Source organism: Perognathus longimembris, chromosome 4, assembly GCF_023159225.1.
Source record: "Perognathus longimembris pacificus isolate PPM17 chromosome 4, ASM2315922v1, whole genome shotgun sequence".
NCBI lineage: Eukaryota > Metazoa > Chordata > Mammalia > Rodentia > Heteromyidae > Perognathus > Perognathus longimembris.
In genome coordinates, this window is record NC_063164.1 from 37,867,166 (window position 1) to 37,884,723 (window position 17,558).

Sequence of the window (17,558 nt, forward strand, 5' to 3'; positions counted from 1 at the left end):
GTGAAATTTAAAAGATGATCCCTTAAACATAATACAAAAATACTTAACAAATATCCTTTTATGATCTTAATCAGACAGAATACATATTTTTAAAAGATAAAGCAGACACAATACATTCTCAAGTTACTACAGTAGTACTTCTTGCCAATTAATTGCTTTTCAACTTTTCCTCCCCAAACTTGTATTTTTGGGGGCTGACATGAATGGTAACCATTTTCCCATTCATTAAATAAATACCTAAGTATCTGTCATGTGGAACACATGCGGTATTAGGTATATAAGCAGTGACTTATGTTCTAGTACAGGATGATGCATTATTTCATTACAACACTTTATCTCTTGAAAAAGCTATTGGCAAATTAGATAAGGTTTCCTAAATGATTTCTTTCATTGCATTTATCTGTAGTTGAAAAAAACCAGAACCTTTAATCATTAGCTAGTTTACAGCTGTGATTCGCATCTGATCACTGTTTAACATAATGACTATCACATGATCAAAAGTAATGATCATGTTTTCTTAAAAAATTGTGAAAACTCCATTAAAAAAAGAAGAAAATGAAATTGTGCATGACTTCAGACTCCACTGAATGTGAAGAGACACATACAAACTGTCACAGAGAGATCTTTGACTATATATTAGATATAATATGACTCATCTATGTACATTCTGAAAATCACTCTGATCTGGTACTAATGATAAGGTATATTTATTTAACAGCCTGTGTTTCAGATTCCTCATCTATAAAATGTGGATGACAGGACCTGACTGAGGACCGTAAAAATGTTATTGCATAGTGTCACACATTAAATGCTCAATAAGCATAAGTTAGTTATTACTGTATTTCTAAGCACTTACTAATTCATTGACATTTAAATTATTCTAAGAAGTAAGCTACACAACTAGCATTAGAACTCTAGTGAGAAAAATGAACACGTTTACTCTGCTAGAATAATGGGATAATCAAAGAAGACTCAGTTTTGAAAAACTTGAAGCAGTAACTGTAAAGGGGATCCCACATTTTAGGAGAAAACAATATGCATTTGTTATGCGCATGCTCAATTAAAAGCAAGATTTACTTTTAGGACAGTAAGGGTCTAAAATAACTTTTCAATGTACTTCTTTTGAGTAATAGATCTAATATAAAAAACTCTTCAAGGTGCTGGGGATATGGCCTAGTGGCAAGAGTGCTTGAGGCCCTGGGTTCAATTCCCCAGCACCACATATACAGAAAACGGCCAGAAGTGGCGCTGTGGCTCAAGTGGCAGAGTGCTAGCCTTGAGCAAACAGAAGCCAGGGCTCAGGCCCTGAGTCCAAGCCCCAGGACTGGCAAAAAAAAAAAAAAAAAATCTTCAAGATGTAATTTTGACATGCACAAAAAATGATTTGAAAATCTAAAGAAAAATTTACAAACTACTCATAAAAACAGTGGAGTGTAAAAATTCACATGTGCTGTTTTTCAGAATACAAAGAAATACTATAAGGTGAGAAGTATACTCAAAGATATAATAAGAATTGCTATCAAAGACAGTAAAGAGAATGTGTGTGTGTGTGTGTGTGTGTGTATGAGTCAGAGACAGAGAATAAAGAAAACGTGGCAAAACCTTAGTAACTGCTGATAAAAGCATTCTCTGTATAATTCTACTTTGTGTATATTTTAAAATGTGAAAGCACTACAAAATCAAAGAGAATCATTATAAACTTCCAAAATTACTCTGGAGAAGTCACTAATGTAAGGAGATACAAGTCTGATATTTATTGAATGTAAAAGTGTACTTCTAAACTTAGTGTACTAGCAAGAGTAGTCTGCATTATTTATAAGAAATTAATTCCAGATATCAATCAATGGAAGTTGACTTGTGGGATTTAAACCCCTTTGTATATACAACTACTTAAAATTAAAAAAAAAAAAGAAAAAGAACTTAGCTAAAAGATTTCTTTAAATATCACTTGTTCTGAGTAAAAAACATTTACCTCCAACTTCTAACCTAGTATGTATAAATGTTCTTAGAGTTGGGAAACTATTACTTCATTATACCTTTCTGTTAGTATAATCGGCTGGTCCAGTGGCTCTGCAGGTAGTTCATGATTCTCAAGAAGTCTTTTAAATAGCAGGGCCTCCTCGACTCTGTATGGATTGAGCAACATTATCTCTGTTTTGGATGCAACTAGCCATGCATCAGGAAACCTAAGATTGTGAATTAAGCAAAGTTCATCCTGCTCTTCTACATCAAACTCCTTTTGTTTCTCAAAATTTATTTTTAAGTTTTCCATAGAAAAAGGAATCTCTATTATTTTAATATTTTCACTCCGTTTTTTTTCATTTTGGGACTGAAAGAGCTCATCAAGTTTTGGCTGATTAGATAATGAAGTTTTCAGCTTGTGTTTCTGTGCCAAACTCCATGTGCTGGTGGATTTTATCTTTTTTCTGTTATCCTTTAATGACATTTGTGACTCTTGTTCAATGGCTTTCTTCATTTGAGTATTGTATCGTTCCAAATCTTTAGTAGCCTTTTCTTCATATCTAAATATAAAGAACAAAAACAAAAAGAACTGATGTCATAGTCAAATATACATTTATCAGCTGGACATCAGTGGCTCACCCCTGTAATCCTAGCTACTGAGGAGGCTGAGATCTGAGAAGCACACTTCAAAGCCAGTCCAGGCAAGAAAAATCCATGAGATTCTTTTATCCAATTAATCACCAATAAGCTGGGTGCTGGAGTTATGGCTCAAATGGTAGAGAGCTAACCTTGTCTATAAAAGGTAAGGGACAATGCCCAAACACAGTTCATGCCCCAGTACTAGCGCACACACACACACACACACACACACAAAAATATTTTAAACAAAATTTGTAAAAAATAACTGACAATGTCGAATAATTACAACACAATATCTATCAGGCTGTCCCTTCTGTATATAATCACAATAAAATCTGAATAAAATATAAAAGCAAACTATTTAAAACTGGTACAGAAGAACAGTCAAAACCAAACAGGAATAGATTTATATTTGTATGCTTATTCAGCTTGTATCCAGAGGACATCCCTAGCAATAAGGAGGTAAGCAATGCCAACAACTAAGTAAAAAAGCTGCTGAGTACTAGACTGAGTCATCAGAATACACAGCTACTTGCTTGTAGAACAACTTGAAACTGAGAGAAAATCCCTGAGAATCCCTTGTGTGGGAGACTAAAGGAAACCAACCTTTAGAAGGCTAAATGAGCAAAACAGAGATTTTAACTGCTGCACAGTACAGGGAAAATAAAGAGTTTGGAGTTTGAATTACACATTTTGTTATGGGTTCATAAACATTTGGGGTTTTCAGTTAAAATAGGTATAGTGCCACACTTTGTAGTTAAAATCCTGTCCTAGAACTAAGAAAGATGTCTCAAGACTCAGAGCAAAATCCTTGCAGTCTTCCCAATAAAATGTAAAACAAAGCCCACAGCTTAAGGTGACCTATAATTTAAATATATGGAAGAACAAAAGTTGACACTTTTCAGAAGAAAAATATACAATCTTGAGTTTTAAGCATATTATGCACAATGTCCATTATGCAAGTAAAAGTTACCATTACCAGGCAAGCAATAATACAGAAAAAGTAGTTAGTAGAATTCAATGTCTTTTAAAACTTACTGTTTAAGGGCTTAACATGACCCTAACAAGAGAGTTAGGAGAGAAGAGGGAAATCTCAACAGAAGTGAGTATTTAAAAAAAGAAAAATGGGAATTCTAGAACGAAAAAAACACAGTATCTAAAATGTGTTCATTGGGTAGCTTTAGAAGATCAGACACAACATACCTCAAAAAAATATCAAAACAAAAACAGTAAGAAAAAAAGACAAATGAATATCATTAGGAACAACTCAGAGCCAAATAGTAGTGAAATATTTTATGAAGTAAAAGAATCCAGAATTCAATGTATATAGCAAAAATATCCTTCAAAAGGTTTAGATCTTTTCAGTATAAGATACCGTTTTTTGTTTTGTTTTTGTGAGCATATCAAGCCAGGCACTGGTGGTTCATGCTTATAACCCTGTACTCAGGAGGCTAAGATCTAAGGATCAGGGTTTGAAGCCAGCCTGGGCAGGAAAGTCTGTGAGACTCCTATCTCCAATAAACCCAGGACCGGCACAAAAAAAGAAATCATTGTTGTTATTTTCAATGTACCATGCGAAATTATGCCATTTTCTTTTGTCTTTCTTCCCCAAGGTTTTACCCCTGATGTCATTGTTAGTGATTTTGGTATTGTATACACATTTATTGGAACCCAGAAGGGATGGGGAACATCAAAATGGAGAGATAAAGAATAAAAGACAAACCAATGCAATAGCAGTACTTACAAAACTATAGGCTGTAAACCAACTGGGAAGTAGAGAGGGGGTAAGGTGGGAGATAAATGAGGAGGGGGATAAGAAATGTGCTCACTGCTTTATGTATGAAACTGTAACCCCTCTGTATACCACTTTGACATTAACAAATCTTAAAAAAAGAAAGGGGGGGTGGGAGGGAGAGAAATGGTACCAACCTAAAGTAGAAATATAGTTACTATGTTTTTATAATTTAGTAACATTACTCTAACTAGACTAGGATAAATGTATGTTATTAGTAGAGCAAAAAAATATCAAATAGACAAATTAAAATTAGATTCTAAAATATAGTCACTGAACCCTCCTTTCTCTCTCTTTCAAAAAAAAAAGAATAGAACAAAACAGAGGGAATAAACATAAAACAGGATAGTGCCACACTTAAATCAATGTTATCAATTATTAGGGGTATATAAATATATTAACTAAAACAGACTTAATGAACAGCCAACTTTTCTTTCTTTCTTTTTTCTTTTTGCCATTCCAGGGCCTTGGACTCAGGGCGTGGGCACTGCCCCTGGCTTCTTTTTGCTCAAGGCTAGCACTCTGCAACTTGAGCCACAGCGCCACTTCTGGCCGTTTTCTATATATGTGGTGCTGGGGAATCAAACCCTGGGCTTCATGTATACGAGGCAAGCACTCTTGCCACTATGCCATATTCCCAGCCCAACAGCCAACTTTTATATGTCCATAAGAGATATACTTTTTATGAGACAGAAAGTGTAAAAGAATAAATAAAAATACATAGAGGCCAAACCTGGTAGCTCCTACCTATAATCTCAGTTACTACGGAGGTAGGGAAGGGGAGGCTAAAGGTTCCAGGCCAGTCTGGGCAAAATATTAGGAAGACTCCACTTCAAAAACAGACTTCATCTCAGTCAAGAAGCCAGGTATGGTGGCCTATGTCCCTGAACCACCCACGTGGGCGTTGAAGTCACCCTAGGCAGCTGACATTCCCACTGGATGCTTCAGTTCCGCCTGGGCAAGACCAGTATGTAAGTCAGGTTGCCCTGACCTGGCCTGACCATCTGGCCTGACCACAAATACCAATTACCTCTCACAATGCAGTCTTCCACTTTCTCATTCCTTCAGTTTCACTAGCTACAATTACCCTCCCTGCTTAATGGCAGCCACTGTTCTCCCACACATGGAAGCAGCCTGTCAGTCTTCCGTAATATTAAACTTTTCCTTCCTTGGACATGAGTGGTACTCTTCATCAGACTGCAGTCTGAGTCCCACTATAGACAAAAACATAACCCTATACTTGAAAAATAGCTACAGCAAAGGACTGGGAGAGCATGGGTGAAGAGGTAGCACACTTACCTAGCAAGCACAAGGCCCCATGAATACCCCCCACAAACAAAAAGGAAAGAAAAAAGAAACAGATGTTTACTATTAAGGAGGTCATGACAAAAGAGATTACTAAGGAGGTAAAAAAAAAACCCAAATGTGTATGAACTTAATAATACAGTTTCAAATTATACACAACAACAACTTTAAGATCTAAAGGTGGAAAATTCCAGAATCAGTGTTGGCAATACTAATACTTTCCTTTCAGTGACTGAACTAGACCCCCACCAGCTTTCATTGAAGTTACAAATTTTAGCAACATTTCAACTTAATTAAATACTGTTTTAGACTACTACTGTGTAGCAATTATAGATTCTAGATGTCCTTCTCCCAGCCCCCTTCCTCCCCTCCAAGTACTGAGGATTGGAATGTTTACTATAAGCCACACTCGTCTATTTTTTTTTTTTTGCTAGTCCTGGGACTTGAATTCAGGGTCTGAGCACTGTTCCTAGCTTCTTTTTGTTCACTCTACCACTTGAGCGTGCCACAGTACCACTTCTGGCCTTTTCTGTTTATGTGGTGCTGAGGAATGGAATCTAGGGCTTCATGCATGCTAGGCAAGTGCTCTACCACTAAGCCACATTCCTAGCCCCTTTCTTTTAACACTGCTTTTAAAAAGCCCAGCTGGCTTAGGCTATGACCCTCCTATTTGTGCTTGTTTGTGTCCCTGGGAGGACAGGCCTGTCTGCTGTGCCTATAGCTGGGATAGCAGTATGTGACACCATGCCTAGTTAGCTATTGGTTGAGATAGAATGTTGTGAATGTTTTTGCCTAGGCTGGCTTCAAACAAGTACATACTATGTACTTGTAAAGCCACTAAAATAGCACACAGAATAAAAAGTTACAATGGTTTAATAACTAAATGTTAATTTTTCCATTATAATTCTCATTTTAGTCATTTATGGAAAAATAAACTCTAATAAGCTGACCATCTAATTTCATTTAATTTCAAAAGAAGTGTTTCAAAATTATACTAGGTAAAAAAATACTAATTCTTTTCTTTCTTTTCAGTAACAAAAACAGCAAAACGAAACCTCAAGAGCCAAAAAGCCTAGAATGGTAGTTATGTCACTCTTTTTGTAAAAAACTAAGACATCTGGTACCACTCCTAGGCCTACCTAGGTTGAGGTTAGGTGCCTATGTTTGAAATCAGAAATGGAACTATTGTTGAATCAAGTATAGTAGTTCAAAACACAAATCCTGGAGACAGCCTCTCTTACTCTTAAAAAATAGACAGCATTCTATTTTAAGTAATATGCATATCACATTTTAAAGAAAACACTTGGATATATTATGGACATAAAAGTGGTATTATTGGCATCAGAGTTACCATACTGGCCACAAAGGCTAGTTAGGAAATGAGTAGTTGTTGAGATGTTTATGAAAAATGTTAAGGTACAGGTCAAAAGAATATTAACATATTCTCTCAGTTCATAATTCATGAAGATAGTGTTTCAAATTTTAAGCAATATTATTGAAAAAGCTATAATAAATGTTGAAAGTGAGACCGAGAGGAAAAAACCATAATAAGAATTTTGTTTGTACTCAGCACATGTTTGTTGAATAAAGAAATATCTGATTAAGAATGTGAAAAGGGCTGGGAATATGGCCTAGTGGTAAAGTGGTAAAGTGCTTGCCTCGAATATATGAAGCCCTGGGTTTGATTCCTTAGCACCACATACATAGAAAAGACCATAAGTGGCACTGTGGATCAAGTGGTAGAGTGCTATCCTTGAGCAAAAAGAAGCCATGGACAGTACCCAGGCCCCAAGTTCAAGACCCAGGACTGGCACACACACACACACACACACACACACACACAAAAGTGAAAAAACACTAAAGTCCTTGTGGGCAAGGCAAGATCATGCCTACTTAGTTCTATTTACTTGAGAGGCAGATATTCGGAGGATGGAGGATGGTTCAAAGCCAGCTTAAACATTATCAACATCAGATTCAACAGCTGGACATGATGGAACATGTATGTAATCCTTAGCTATGTGAGAAATACAAGAAAGACTAAAGTCTAAGCCAACCTAGGGAAAAATTTGAGCCCCTATCCCAAATGCCCCAAACCCAAACCAAAAGACCCATCCAGAAGCTAAAGGATTGTGGCTCTAGTGGTTGATATCTGCTTGTCCTGCAAGCACAAAGATTCATGCTTCAAGCCCAAACCCATTACTATCCCTATTAACCCCTCTCAAAGACTTTGCTTCATTGTGAATTAAATAATAAAAAATTATTTGGTGAATTATGACACATTTATATGCTTAAAAGTTATTTCCTGCCATTCATCCTTAGCATATGAAGTTCTGGATTAGTCATATAAAACACATGATTTTCAAGGATACTTTCAACAGGTACTAGAAATAAGTATTTTTAGCTCTTGACATTCAAAAGTCAAGATTTTTCCAATGTGGTGAAAAATGAGTTCGAGTTAAAGGTCACCATTTGTAATTAATTATAATGTGCAAATTTTCACATATGGTATTAATCTTTTGATTTTTTTAAGAAGTCAAACTTAATCAGTTCCTTGGGAAATGTAAAAAGTTATGTCCAAAGGAATATTAGGTAAATGTTAAGTAAAAACAGCTGCCACCTTTGTATTTCATGTGAAGAGATCTAAACACTTGAATGGAAAATTTGACCAGTGGTCAATGCTAATTTTTTTAGATTAAATATTATATTTAATTATAAAGTTGATTTACCAGTTTTAGTTATGCTCCAGTTAAAAAATTACTCTTCGTTATTTTTAAGTAGGAATATATTTCACAGCTACTGCAAATGAAAGCTCAAATTAACACAAACTGACAGAGACCACCCCTCCCCACCAAAAGGCAGGTCACATGGAGAAACATGTTTTCCAATTCACTGAAGGAAAGGAGAGGAAAACAACAAAACAAACCCAGGAAAGAACGTTAAAAATGGCTCCTTTTTCTTTATCATATTCCCTTATGTTCTCTTCCTGTCAGAGAGGAGATTTTTTTTTTCTGTTTCTCAACAACATCCTATTCCTTCTAGAAAAACATTTCCCTAAAAGCTTTCTCGTTAGCTTCTATCCAGGAAAGCAACTTCCTGTCCCATGGATGAGATTAAGCCAAACTGCTATATGTTTCCATAACACACTATATTTAATCTTGAAACTCATTATTGTTTGTGTGCTTTTTTCTTTTTCTGTTTCTAGGGGACCAAAAGGGTGCAGAGAGGGAGGAAGAATGAAAAATTGCAATCATGGTATTCATTATGCACTATGTGGAAAATGAACTATGTCATTTGTGGGCAAGGATGGAAGGGAAAAACTGGAAGAAAGCAAAGGAGGGGTGACATTGTCCAAAACAGAAATGTATATATCACCTGAATTGTGAAATGGCAACCCCTTAGTACAACACCTTAATAACAATAAAATTATATTTTAAAAACTCATCACATTTTATGATTACTGCATTTTTAGCTGGCTCTTCTTTACCAGAGTGTTCCATTTATGAATATGAAAAGGTTTTATTTATAACTGAAGTGAGTAGCTAGAATACATAGGGTCTACATATATGGATCCTTCAGTATTTCCTAAGTGAGGGAATGGAATGGAAAGGAGGAAGGGTGGGAAGGAAAAATAGTAGGGATTCAGGAAAAGGCAAAAAGGAAAGAAAAGGAGAGAGGGACTGAAGAACTATAGGAAAAGAGTTCACTTTTATATTCTTCAATATTCCTTGCAGAACTGATGATCATGGGAAGAATTTCAAGATAAAGAATGGAATGGAAGTGGGCTTATTGTGATTCCTGGGTACAGTATCATTTTTGCTCTACCTTCTCACTAATCATGATTTGAGACTCAGCTGATCATGATTCATGGTACTATATATTTTTTGCTTTCTATCTCTACAATCCAAATTAAAATGTTTTGATTCAGAGCAAGTGAAAATTGTCATTCACAACAGAGATATATCCTTTCACAGAATAACTGTCTCTACTTCTACAAGAACTGAAAACACCTATATTGGTTTTCTCTTGTCAGATAACTATCAATCCATGCTCTTTCTCAGAAAATGGATTTACTGTACCTAAAAGTTGAATTTACTGTCTTTTTTATTTTTAACACAGATATTATATATATGTATGAGGTAATGCATGATATTTCCATGCATTCCACTCATCTTTAGACTTAATTGTTTTCTAGGTAAAATGAAAGACAATTATAATTGTGTGCATGATGATTCAAAATAATGTTCTAAAGATCTGAAATTTATAAAGTTAGAAACTCAAAACATCAAATACTTAAAAGTATCAGGAATGACATGCCTTTAAAAAGTTGTAATAAATTATTTTATGATGATTAAAATATTTATATTTTAAATACTGAAATATATATGGAATAGGTGATAATATGCCTAAAATTTGCTTTAGATAATAAAAGAAGATTGAAGTTAGGGAGAGGTATGCAGAAAGCAGGGCTGATCGTGATATACTGGCCAGTGAAATGAGGTCATGGGTTCAACACCCACTATAGTTTGTAAGTTGCTACAAGTAAATTTCAGAAGTTGTGAATTATACTCAACAGGGACAGTATTAACACCACTAAATTGATCCTGCAGCAATGACACTATTCTTTGTACTGTTACATATTTTGACAACCAGTTTTTAAAATGAGATAGTCAAGATATTAAAAACCTCATTGCTTCAAACTATTCTAAAACGAAATCTTAAAATCAATGAAGGCTTGCACCAAACAAGCAAGAAAAACAGAATAAGCCTTTCCAAAATAAAACAAAACAAGCACCCCAAATTCCCCAAATAAAAACATCTGAGAAGAAAGTGACACCAAAAAAGACTCTAGCTATGCCAAGGCAATTTTTCCATTCTGCTTTTCCTTAAACATGAAGTTAAAAACTTGTTTTCAACCAGTGAGTCATATAGAATGGAAACAGCCAAGCATTTGGGTCACATGTAAGCTCTGGAAACTTACTTCAACTTTTCCTCTTTAGTCAATGTCTTCCACAGTTCTTCAATTTGTACAGTTGCGTCCTCCAAACTGGTCTTAGGATTTTCTGTGAGAAACTGAGCACGATGGTCTTGAATAAAAATGGCACTTGCTGACATGGGTTTCTTGATCACTCGACTGCTAATTAAGTCATAAGCTGTAAGCTGTCCTGACTTGTTATCTATTACATTTGATTTTTTACTACAAGCACCATCACTGAGATTCTTTTGTTCAAGGCCTTGATCATTATTACTCACTTTGCAGGCTAAACTGTTTTGAGGCACTAAAATTTTCACAGGTTCAATATTCTCTCCAACTGAATTAAGTAAATTTCCCTTGCTCCAGTCATCTGCACAAATGTCTAAAGACGTCTCAGAAGATGATGATGCTTCTTTAGGTTTCCCACTATCATCCACATGGCCTTTACTGCTATTTTCTAATTGCATATGCTTAACAGAACCTTCAAAACAAGCTGCAATACATTCCCTTTGGATATTCTCCGAGGATAAATTATCCCTTAAGTTTTTTTCAACTGTATTTTTAGTGTCTTTATTGATGTTAGAATTTTCCCTATTAAAATGATCATCACAATGGTCACTAATATTTATTTGATGACTTAAACAAAGATCGGTGGTTTTTTGAGATTCATCATTATATACACCTTTTTGGGAAGATACAGCTGAAATATCACCATTTGGACAATTATTTACAGATGTTTCTATTTTATTAAAAAGCACATCTGCTTCTACTGTTTCAGCTGAGGAAACATCTGTTTTATTATTTTCATGAGAATCTGTACTAGGTACTGGTCCATAAAAAGTCACCATCAGATTTTCAAGAGCAATTAAGACAGACTCCTAAAAATAGAAATTAAAAAATATTAGGGGAATATCATGAAAAAACACACAAGATTTAAAAGTATGAACAATAAGTCTGTTTTATGCCAAATAAAAAGTACATAAGTAAATAAATCGCACAAATTCATAGAATAACTAACTGAAAACTATTACCTTATTCTGTAATAATACTTGACTTTTATCTGGTGTTAAGTTTACATCCACATCAGCTGTAGGAACATCTATTTTCAGAAAGAAAATTGGATACAAACGAGTGGATTCCTTTAGGCATTTCAGATTGTAGTAACGTCGGACCAACTGGAAGTACATGTAATGAATAAGATAAAAACATCATGTAAAGACAGCATTGCCAACTTTAACATACCACTAAAAGGGGTCATTTTCATTGAAAAATATAATACATACAACTGTGTATCTAGAAAAGTAATATCTAAATAGGAGTAACAATCATTGGAAGCCTCATACATACATGAATCACAAGTATTCATAAGAAGTACAAACATCCAATGCAAACAGCACTATGGGTAGAAACAATAGTGTCACTGATGTTTTGAAGACCTAGGATTCAAATAGAAATTCTGCTACTTTCTGGTCACATTCCTTACAAAAGTCATTCAACACTGTTTCCTCTGTAAATACAGATAATAATGCATCACTGAGTTGTGGTGAAGCATAAATGAGACATTGTATGTAAGTAACTCCCTTTATACATGATACTGTAACTGTTTACCACCTTCTTTTCCTTTTAGAACTAATTCTTAGAAGTGGTTCACTCTAACAATCTGACAAATGACAGCTGTTTTAAAATTTCTGATCCAAGACATACATTTTTATTAAATGTGATTACCTTTAATATGTCTTTTTGATGTACTGGTCGACTATTGATATAAATGAAACTTCTCTCTGGGGTTGAAAGACTTGTGGAACTGTGGTCGGCATCATGCTTTGGAAAGAATCCGCTAAGATAAACCTAAAATTATGATTAGGTAAAGAATATTCAATGTCAGCAATGTAGTTCCAAAGGTCATACTATATGAAACACATTAAAAGATATTAAAAAAAAACCATGTGTTCAATTAATAAATAAATTAAATTAAAAAAAAAAAAACCAGGAATGAGATTTCCCACCTAAGGCTGAAAGAGGCATATACTTTCTGATAAGCTATGGATTAACCCTGAATAAAATGCTGAAGCATACTAAATTGGTACTCTTTCCTTCTCTTTTTATAAAAATTCCAAGGAAAAATGGACATTTATAAAACTTTCACGAATGGTCTTAACTTCAAATACTAAACAATTAGCATACAATCTCAGCTTATTCTCACCTTGTTTTTTAACAAAAAGAAAGAAAATTTCTTTCTTCACATTGTGACTTTTCTCTAGCTATTGGTCCTTTCCTCTTCAACCATGTTTTCTCATAAAGCAGGGCTGTTTTTATCTTTATGGGTATGCTACAAAGCCAATATACTGAATTTCATTTCTGAGTTTAAGCTTCACTTTGCACAGAAAACCATTTTACAAGAACTTCACTTATTATTTATATGCTATCCGTCTTTATTCTACAAATGACAAGTAAGAAGAAAATCAAGGCTACTGAAGAAAAAGAAACGAACAGAGGGTAGATTTAAGGATTGAAGATAGGACATGTGTTCTTATTTTTACTGCTAGCTAATTAAAACAGCTAAAAACAATACAGAGAATTGTTAAGAATAGGCTGGAGCTAGACTCTACTATGAGCTGTTTGATTGTGATCAAGTTTCTTAAAATGCAGGCCTATAATATTATATGTAAAAACTGGAAATAGATGTGTTGTTAATCTGTTAAGAAACAGTAATAGTAAAAATTTAGCTTAGTATAAAGAAAGCTAAATACTGATGCCAGTGGAAGTGTTCTTTTTAATTAAACAGAAACCATGATGCTCCTTACTAAGATAGCTTGTAGGGTGTCACCTACGTCTAAGGCTTACCCTGCCCTTGAAAATAGTGTTTAAAGAGATGCAATACTAAATTTAGAACACTAAGTGCATTATTGTCACAGTGCCAAATTGTGCTAATTTGAAAAAACAAATTAATATATCTGGATAATCCATTATAAAATGATACCACTTAATTAACTGTAAAACTTCACAGCATTTATAACTGGTTGTATAATTTACCATGTAACATTAAACTTTTCTTAGTGCACCTGCTGGTCATCAGGGAACCTGTTTAGATTCTGAAAGACTTACATTGTGTGGATTAAAAAATAAAGAAAAAGAGACAGAGAGGGAAGGAAAAGCATAAAAAGGAAGAGAAAGAGAAAGGAAGGGGGTAATGTAAGGTAAAGAGAGCTGAAAGTTTCCGTTTGTCTTTTGGTCTTTCTGCTTTCTTTCTGATACTTTGTTCTCAGTCTGCTTTGCTGGTTTTTCTCCTTTTCTTTATCCTCTAAAAAGGATGACAGTCCCCCTGAATCCTATCCTCAGGCCTTTCTTTCTTGTTTTCTCATTAAATTTATCTGATTACACTGGGCACTGATAGCTCACACTTGTAATCCTAGCTACTCAGGAGGCTGCGATCTGAAGACCATGGTTCAAAGCCAATCCCAACAGGAAAGTCTTGAGACTCTTACCTCGAACTAACCCCCTAAAAAACAGAAGTAGAGCTGTGAGTCGAAGTAGTGGAGTGCTAAACTTGAGCAAAAAAGCTCAGAGACAGTGCCCAGGCCCTGAGTTCAAGCCCCACAAGAACAACAAAATATCTCTGAGTAATATCACTGATATCCATGGTTTCAAATACCCAGCAGTGTTGCTAAGATATCACCATCATCTTTCTTTTCTATTTCTTTTTACTCTCAAATGTTTATTAAGATTCTTAAATTGTCACAGAAATAATCTTATTGTTGGGTACCAATGGCTCACTCCTATAATTCTAGCAACTCAGGAGGTTGAAATCCTCAGGATCCCAATTTGAGACTCTTGTGTCCAATTAACCAGCAAAAAAAAGCCAAAAGTGGAGGCTTGGCTCAAGTGGTACAACAACACTAGTCTTAAGTGAAAAAGCTAAGGGAAAGCATCCTGGCCCTTAGTTCAAGCCCAAGTACTGACACAAAAAATAAATAAAATCTCATTAAATTCAAAACTTTATAAAGTATTTCATCACACTTCTAGTCTGTTATTCAGTGAACAAATCTGTATTGTTTACTACAATAGTCCTGTGATTTATAGTCTGTCAAATACATTTCTTTTCACTGTCATTGTACGGAAAAATCCTTGACTAGTCTCTTGATGCTAATCTTTCTCCTCTTTCTATAAACACTTACATTTTATAAGTAATAATTTAGAAACTACATTTCTAAAGTAATAATTTAAATAATTTCATTAGGACAGTAAAACAAGTTAATGTGTAAATTCTCGTCTCCCAACTAAAAACTATATAATAGTGATAAAATCAATGTGCAAAATCATCTCAAATGACATAACCATATAGTAATACCAAAAAAAATGATGCTAAAGATGCAAAACACGTAAGAGGAAGTAATGGCTAAAGATAACAGAAATAAGATGTGTTACTTCTAAATTAAATTCTGGTATAAACAAAAAAGCACTCAATACAAGGAAGTGGTTTGGAATCAGTCTTTCCATACAAAATAGGGAGCTCAGATAGCAATAACTTAAAAATACTATGACCACTGTCTGGAGCTGCCTGCCAGAGTCACAGGAAAAGAACAGAGACAATTCTAAAACCAAGAACAAGGCTAAGCCAAGCTGGCCAGAAAACAGAGTCAGTAAAAAAATGTTGGCAGGCTTTGAATTGGGACTAGCAAGGTAGTCAGTATGTGCCAAACAAAACAAAACAACAATCATAATATTGTATTCAAAATATTTTGCAAACTAATTTCAAGGCATATAAAATAGGATATTCTTTCAGGAAAACAGAAAGGACTGAGCTTTGCAACTAATATGTAGGTCTAGAAAAGACATAAGACGTGAACAAACATAATTTGGGGAATAAAAATCAAGCAGTACTTAAAAGAAATTCACTCAAAAATTAGCATAGAGTAATGCAGGGATAAGAAGAATACAAATGTCAAAAAGGAAGCCAGGCCTCCACTCACACCTGTAGTCTTAGCTACAGAGAGATCAGGAGGATTGTGATTCAAGGCTATTCAATGGAGATGGTTTCAGAGACCCCCATCTTAACAAATAGCTAAGAAAAGTGCCATGCCTCTGTCATTTTAGCTACCTGGGAGATTCAAGTTGGGTAACTGAAGTTATAGGCAGCCCAGGCAAAAGACTGTGAGAACCCTATCTCAATTAAATGAGGTTGGGTATTGTGGTGCACACTGAAATCCTACTTAAGTAGGAGGCAAAAATACAAGGATCAAAGTCCAGGTCAGACTAGGAAAAAAAGCAGGCCCTATCTCAAAAATAATCAGACCAATAAAGGTTTGAGGCATGGTTCAACTGGTAGGTTGCCTGCCTAGAAAGTGTGAAGCCTTGAGTTCAAACTACAGTACCACCACCACCACAAGGAAATAAAACAGAATAAGCGAAAAGAAAGAAAAGAAAAGGAAACAGAAGAAAAAGGATAACACAGGGCTAAGACTGTGGCTTAAGTGGCAGGAATAAAAAGTGAGGGAGGTAGCAGAAAGCACTGAATCAAGGCAACAAAAAGTCATCCTGAAAAATGCTTTGCAAAAACTGCTTACAGGGCTGGGATATAGCCTAGTGGCAAGAGTGCCTGCCTCGGATACAGGAGGCCCTAGGTTCGATTCCCCAGCACCACATATACAGAAAAAAACGGCCAGAAGCGGCGCTGTGGCTCACGTGGCAGAGTGCTAGCCTTGAGCGGGAAGAAGCCAGGGACAGTGCTCAGGCCCTGAGTCCAAGGCCCAGGACTGGCCAAAAAAAACCAAAAAAAAACCAAAAAAAAAAACTGCTTACAGTAGTTACTCAATTGAGGCTACTGTAATACAGATTCTTCCCATGTAGGGTTCATACAGATAAAATGTGGACCCTTCAAATAAAGGGAAGTTAGACACATAAATATCTATGTATGTGTATACACATATAAAGATTATGTCCTAGATTCTGAATATAGATCCATCATTTCAGTCCACCAAATGGGTCCCAGGAGACAAGTTCCCTAATTAAAAGATGTGATGTAAAACAGAAGTAGGGCAAGAGTGGACAGCTACTAACAGTGGGGGAACAAGATAGGATTGCTTTTAGCAATGTATAGGAAGACAGAAGATTTCTTTGGTATCAGGACAAGGCAACTATACAATTCTACAGAGCATGGAGTGAGGATGGTTAGCTGGTGGAACAAAAGTGTAACACTTGTTTAGATTAGACACAAAGTACAAAAATGAAAAGGAAATTTGGTTAAATGATGACTTTGTCAGAAAGCGGACAGAACTGGGATACTAACTCATGGTTTTCAAATTTCCCCATTCTTCCAATAAAAATAACCATGTGATGATGAAGCAAAATTTCTTGCATGTATGAGTGATTACTAGAGTCTTTAGAGAATTCTAAACTGAGGGAAACCATCAATGGGCAAGAATATATCTGGAACACACTAAATTAAAAAAAATCCTCCTTTAAGACTACCTCATTGAGTCTCATCCACACATAAAATCATGAATGACCAAAGTTTAGCTCAGTCCCATGCAGTTACAGGGAACTCTGGGGAATTTATCTGTACCTTACCATTTCACTTCAGAAAACTTCCAGGTTTAAATCTAGCAGACAAACAGCAATAAATCAAAGATCTCTTTTCTAAAGAAACTGAATGGTGACACAGTGTCAGCATAAGTAAATTATCATCAATCCAAATTTGTTCTAGAAAGGAAAAAAGTAAGACAAGAAAGAAAAATACAGAGGAAGAGAGAGGTAATTGATTTCATGAGAAGAACTCGAATTGTGTGTTCTGCAAAGTAAGCCCCACCTTATTAGGAACTTGTGATTTTCCCAGATTGCCAGAACAGAACCAGTATCTTGAATACATAACACTTAAGAGTCGACAAGCAA

General features: G+C 35.2%; 1 protein-coding gene across 6 annotated transcripts in view; it reads right to left on the bottom strand.

Annotated features, from left to right (window-relative positions):
- Nucleotides 1–17,558, bottom strand: part of Pms1 (PMS1 homolog 1, mismatch repair system component) — a 77,156-nt gene that overhangs the window by 10,827 nt on the left and 48,771 nt on the right. For all 6 annotated transcript variants that reach the window (XM_048345092.1, XM_048345089.1, XM_048345091.1 and 3 more), the window contains 4 exons: nt 12,396–12,518; nt 11,702–11,845; nt 10,677–11,548; nt 2,037–2,522 (listed from right to left, as the gene is read on the bottom strand). In XM_048345092.1, the coding sequence (XP_048201049.1) occupies nt 2,037–2,522; nt 10,677–11,548; nt 11,702–11,845; nt 12,396–12,518 (1,625 nt within the window). The remainder of the gene's footprint in view (nt 1–2,036; nt 2,523–10,676; nt 11,549–11,701; nt 11,846–12,395; nt 12,519–17,558) is intronic.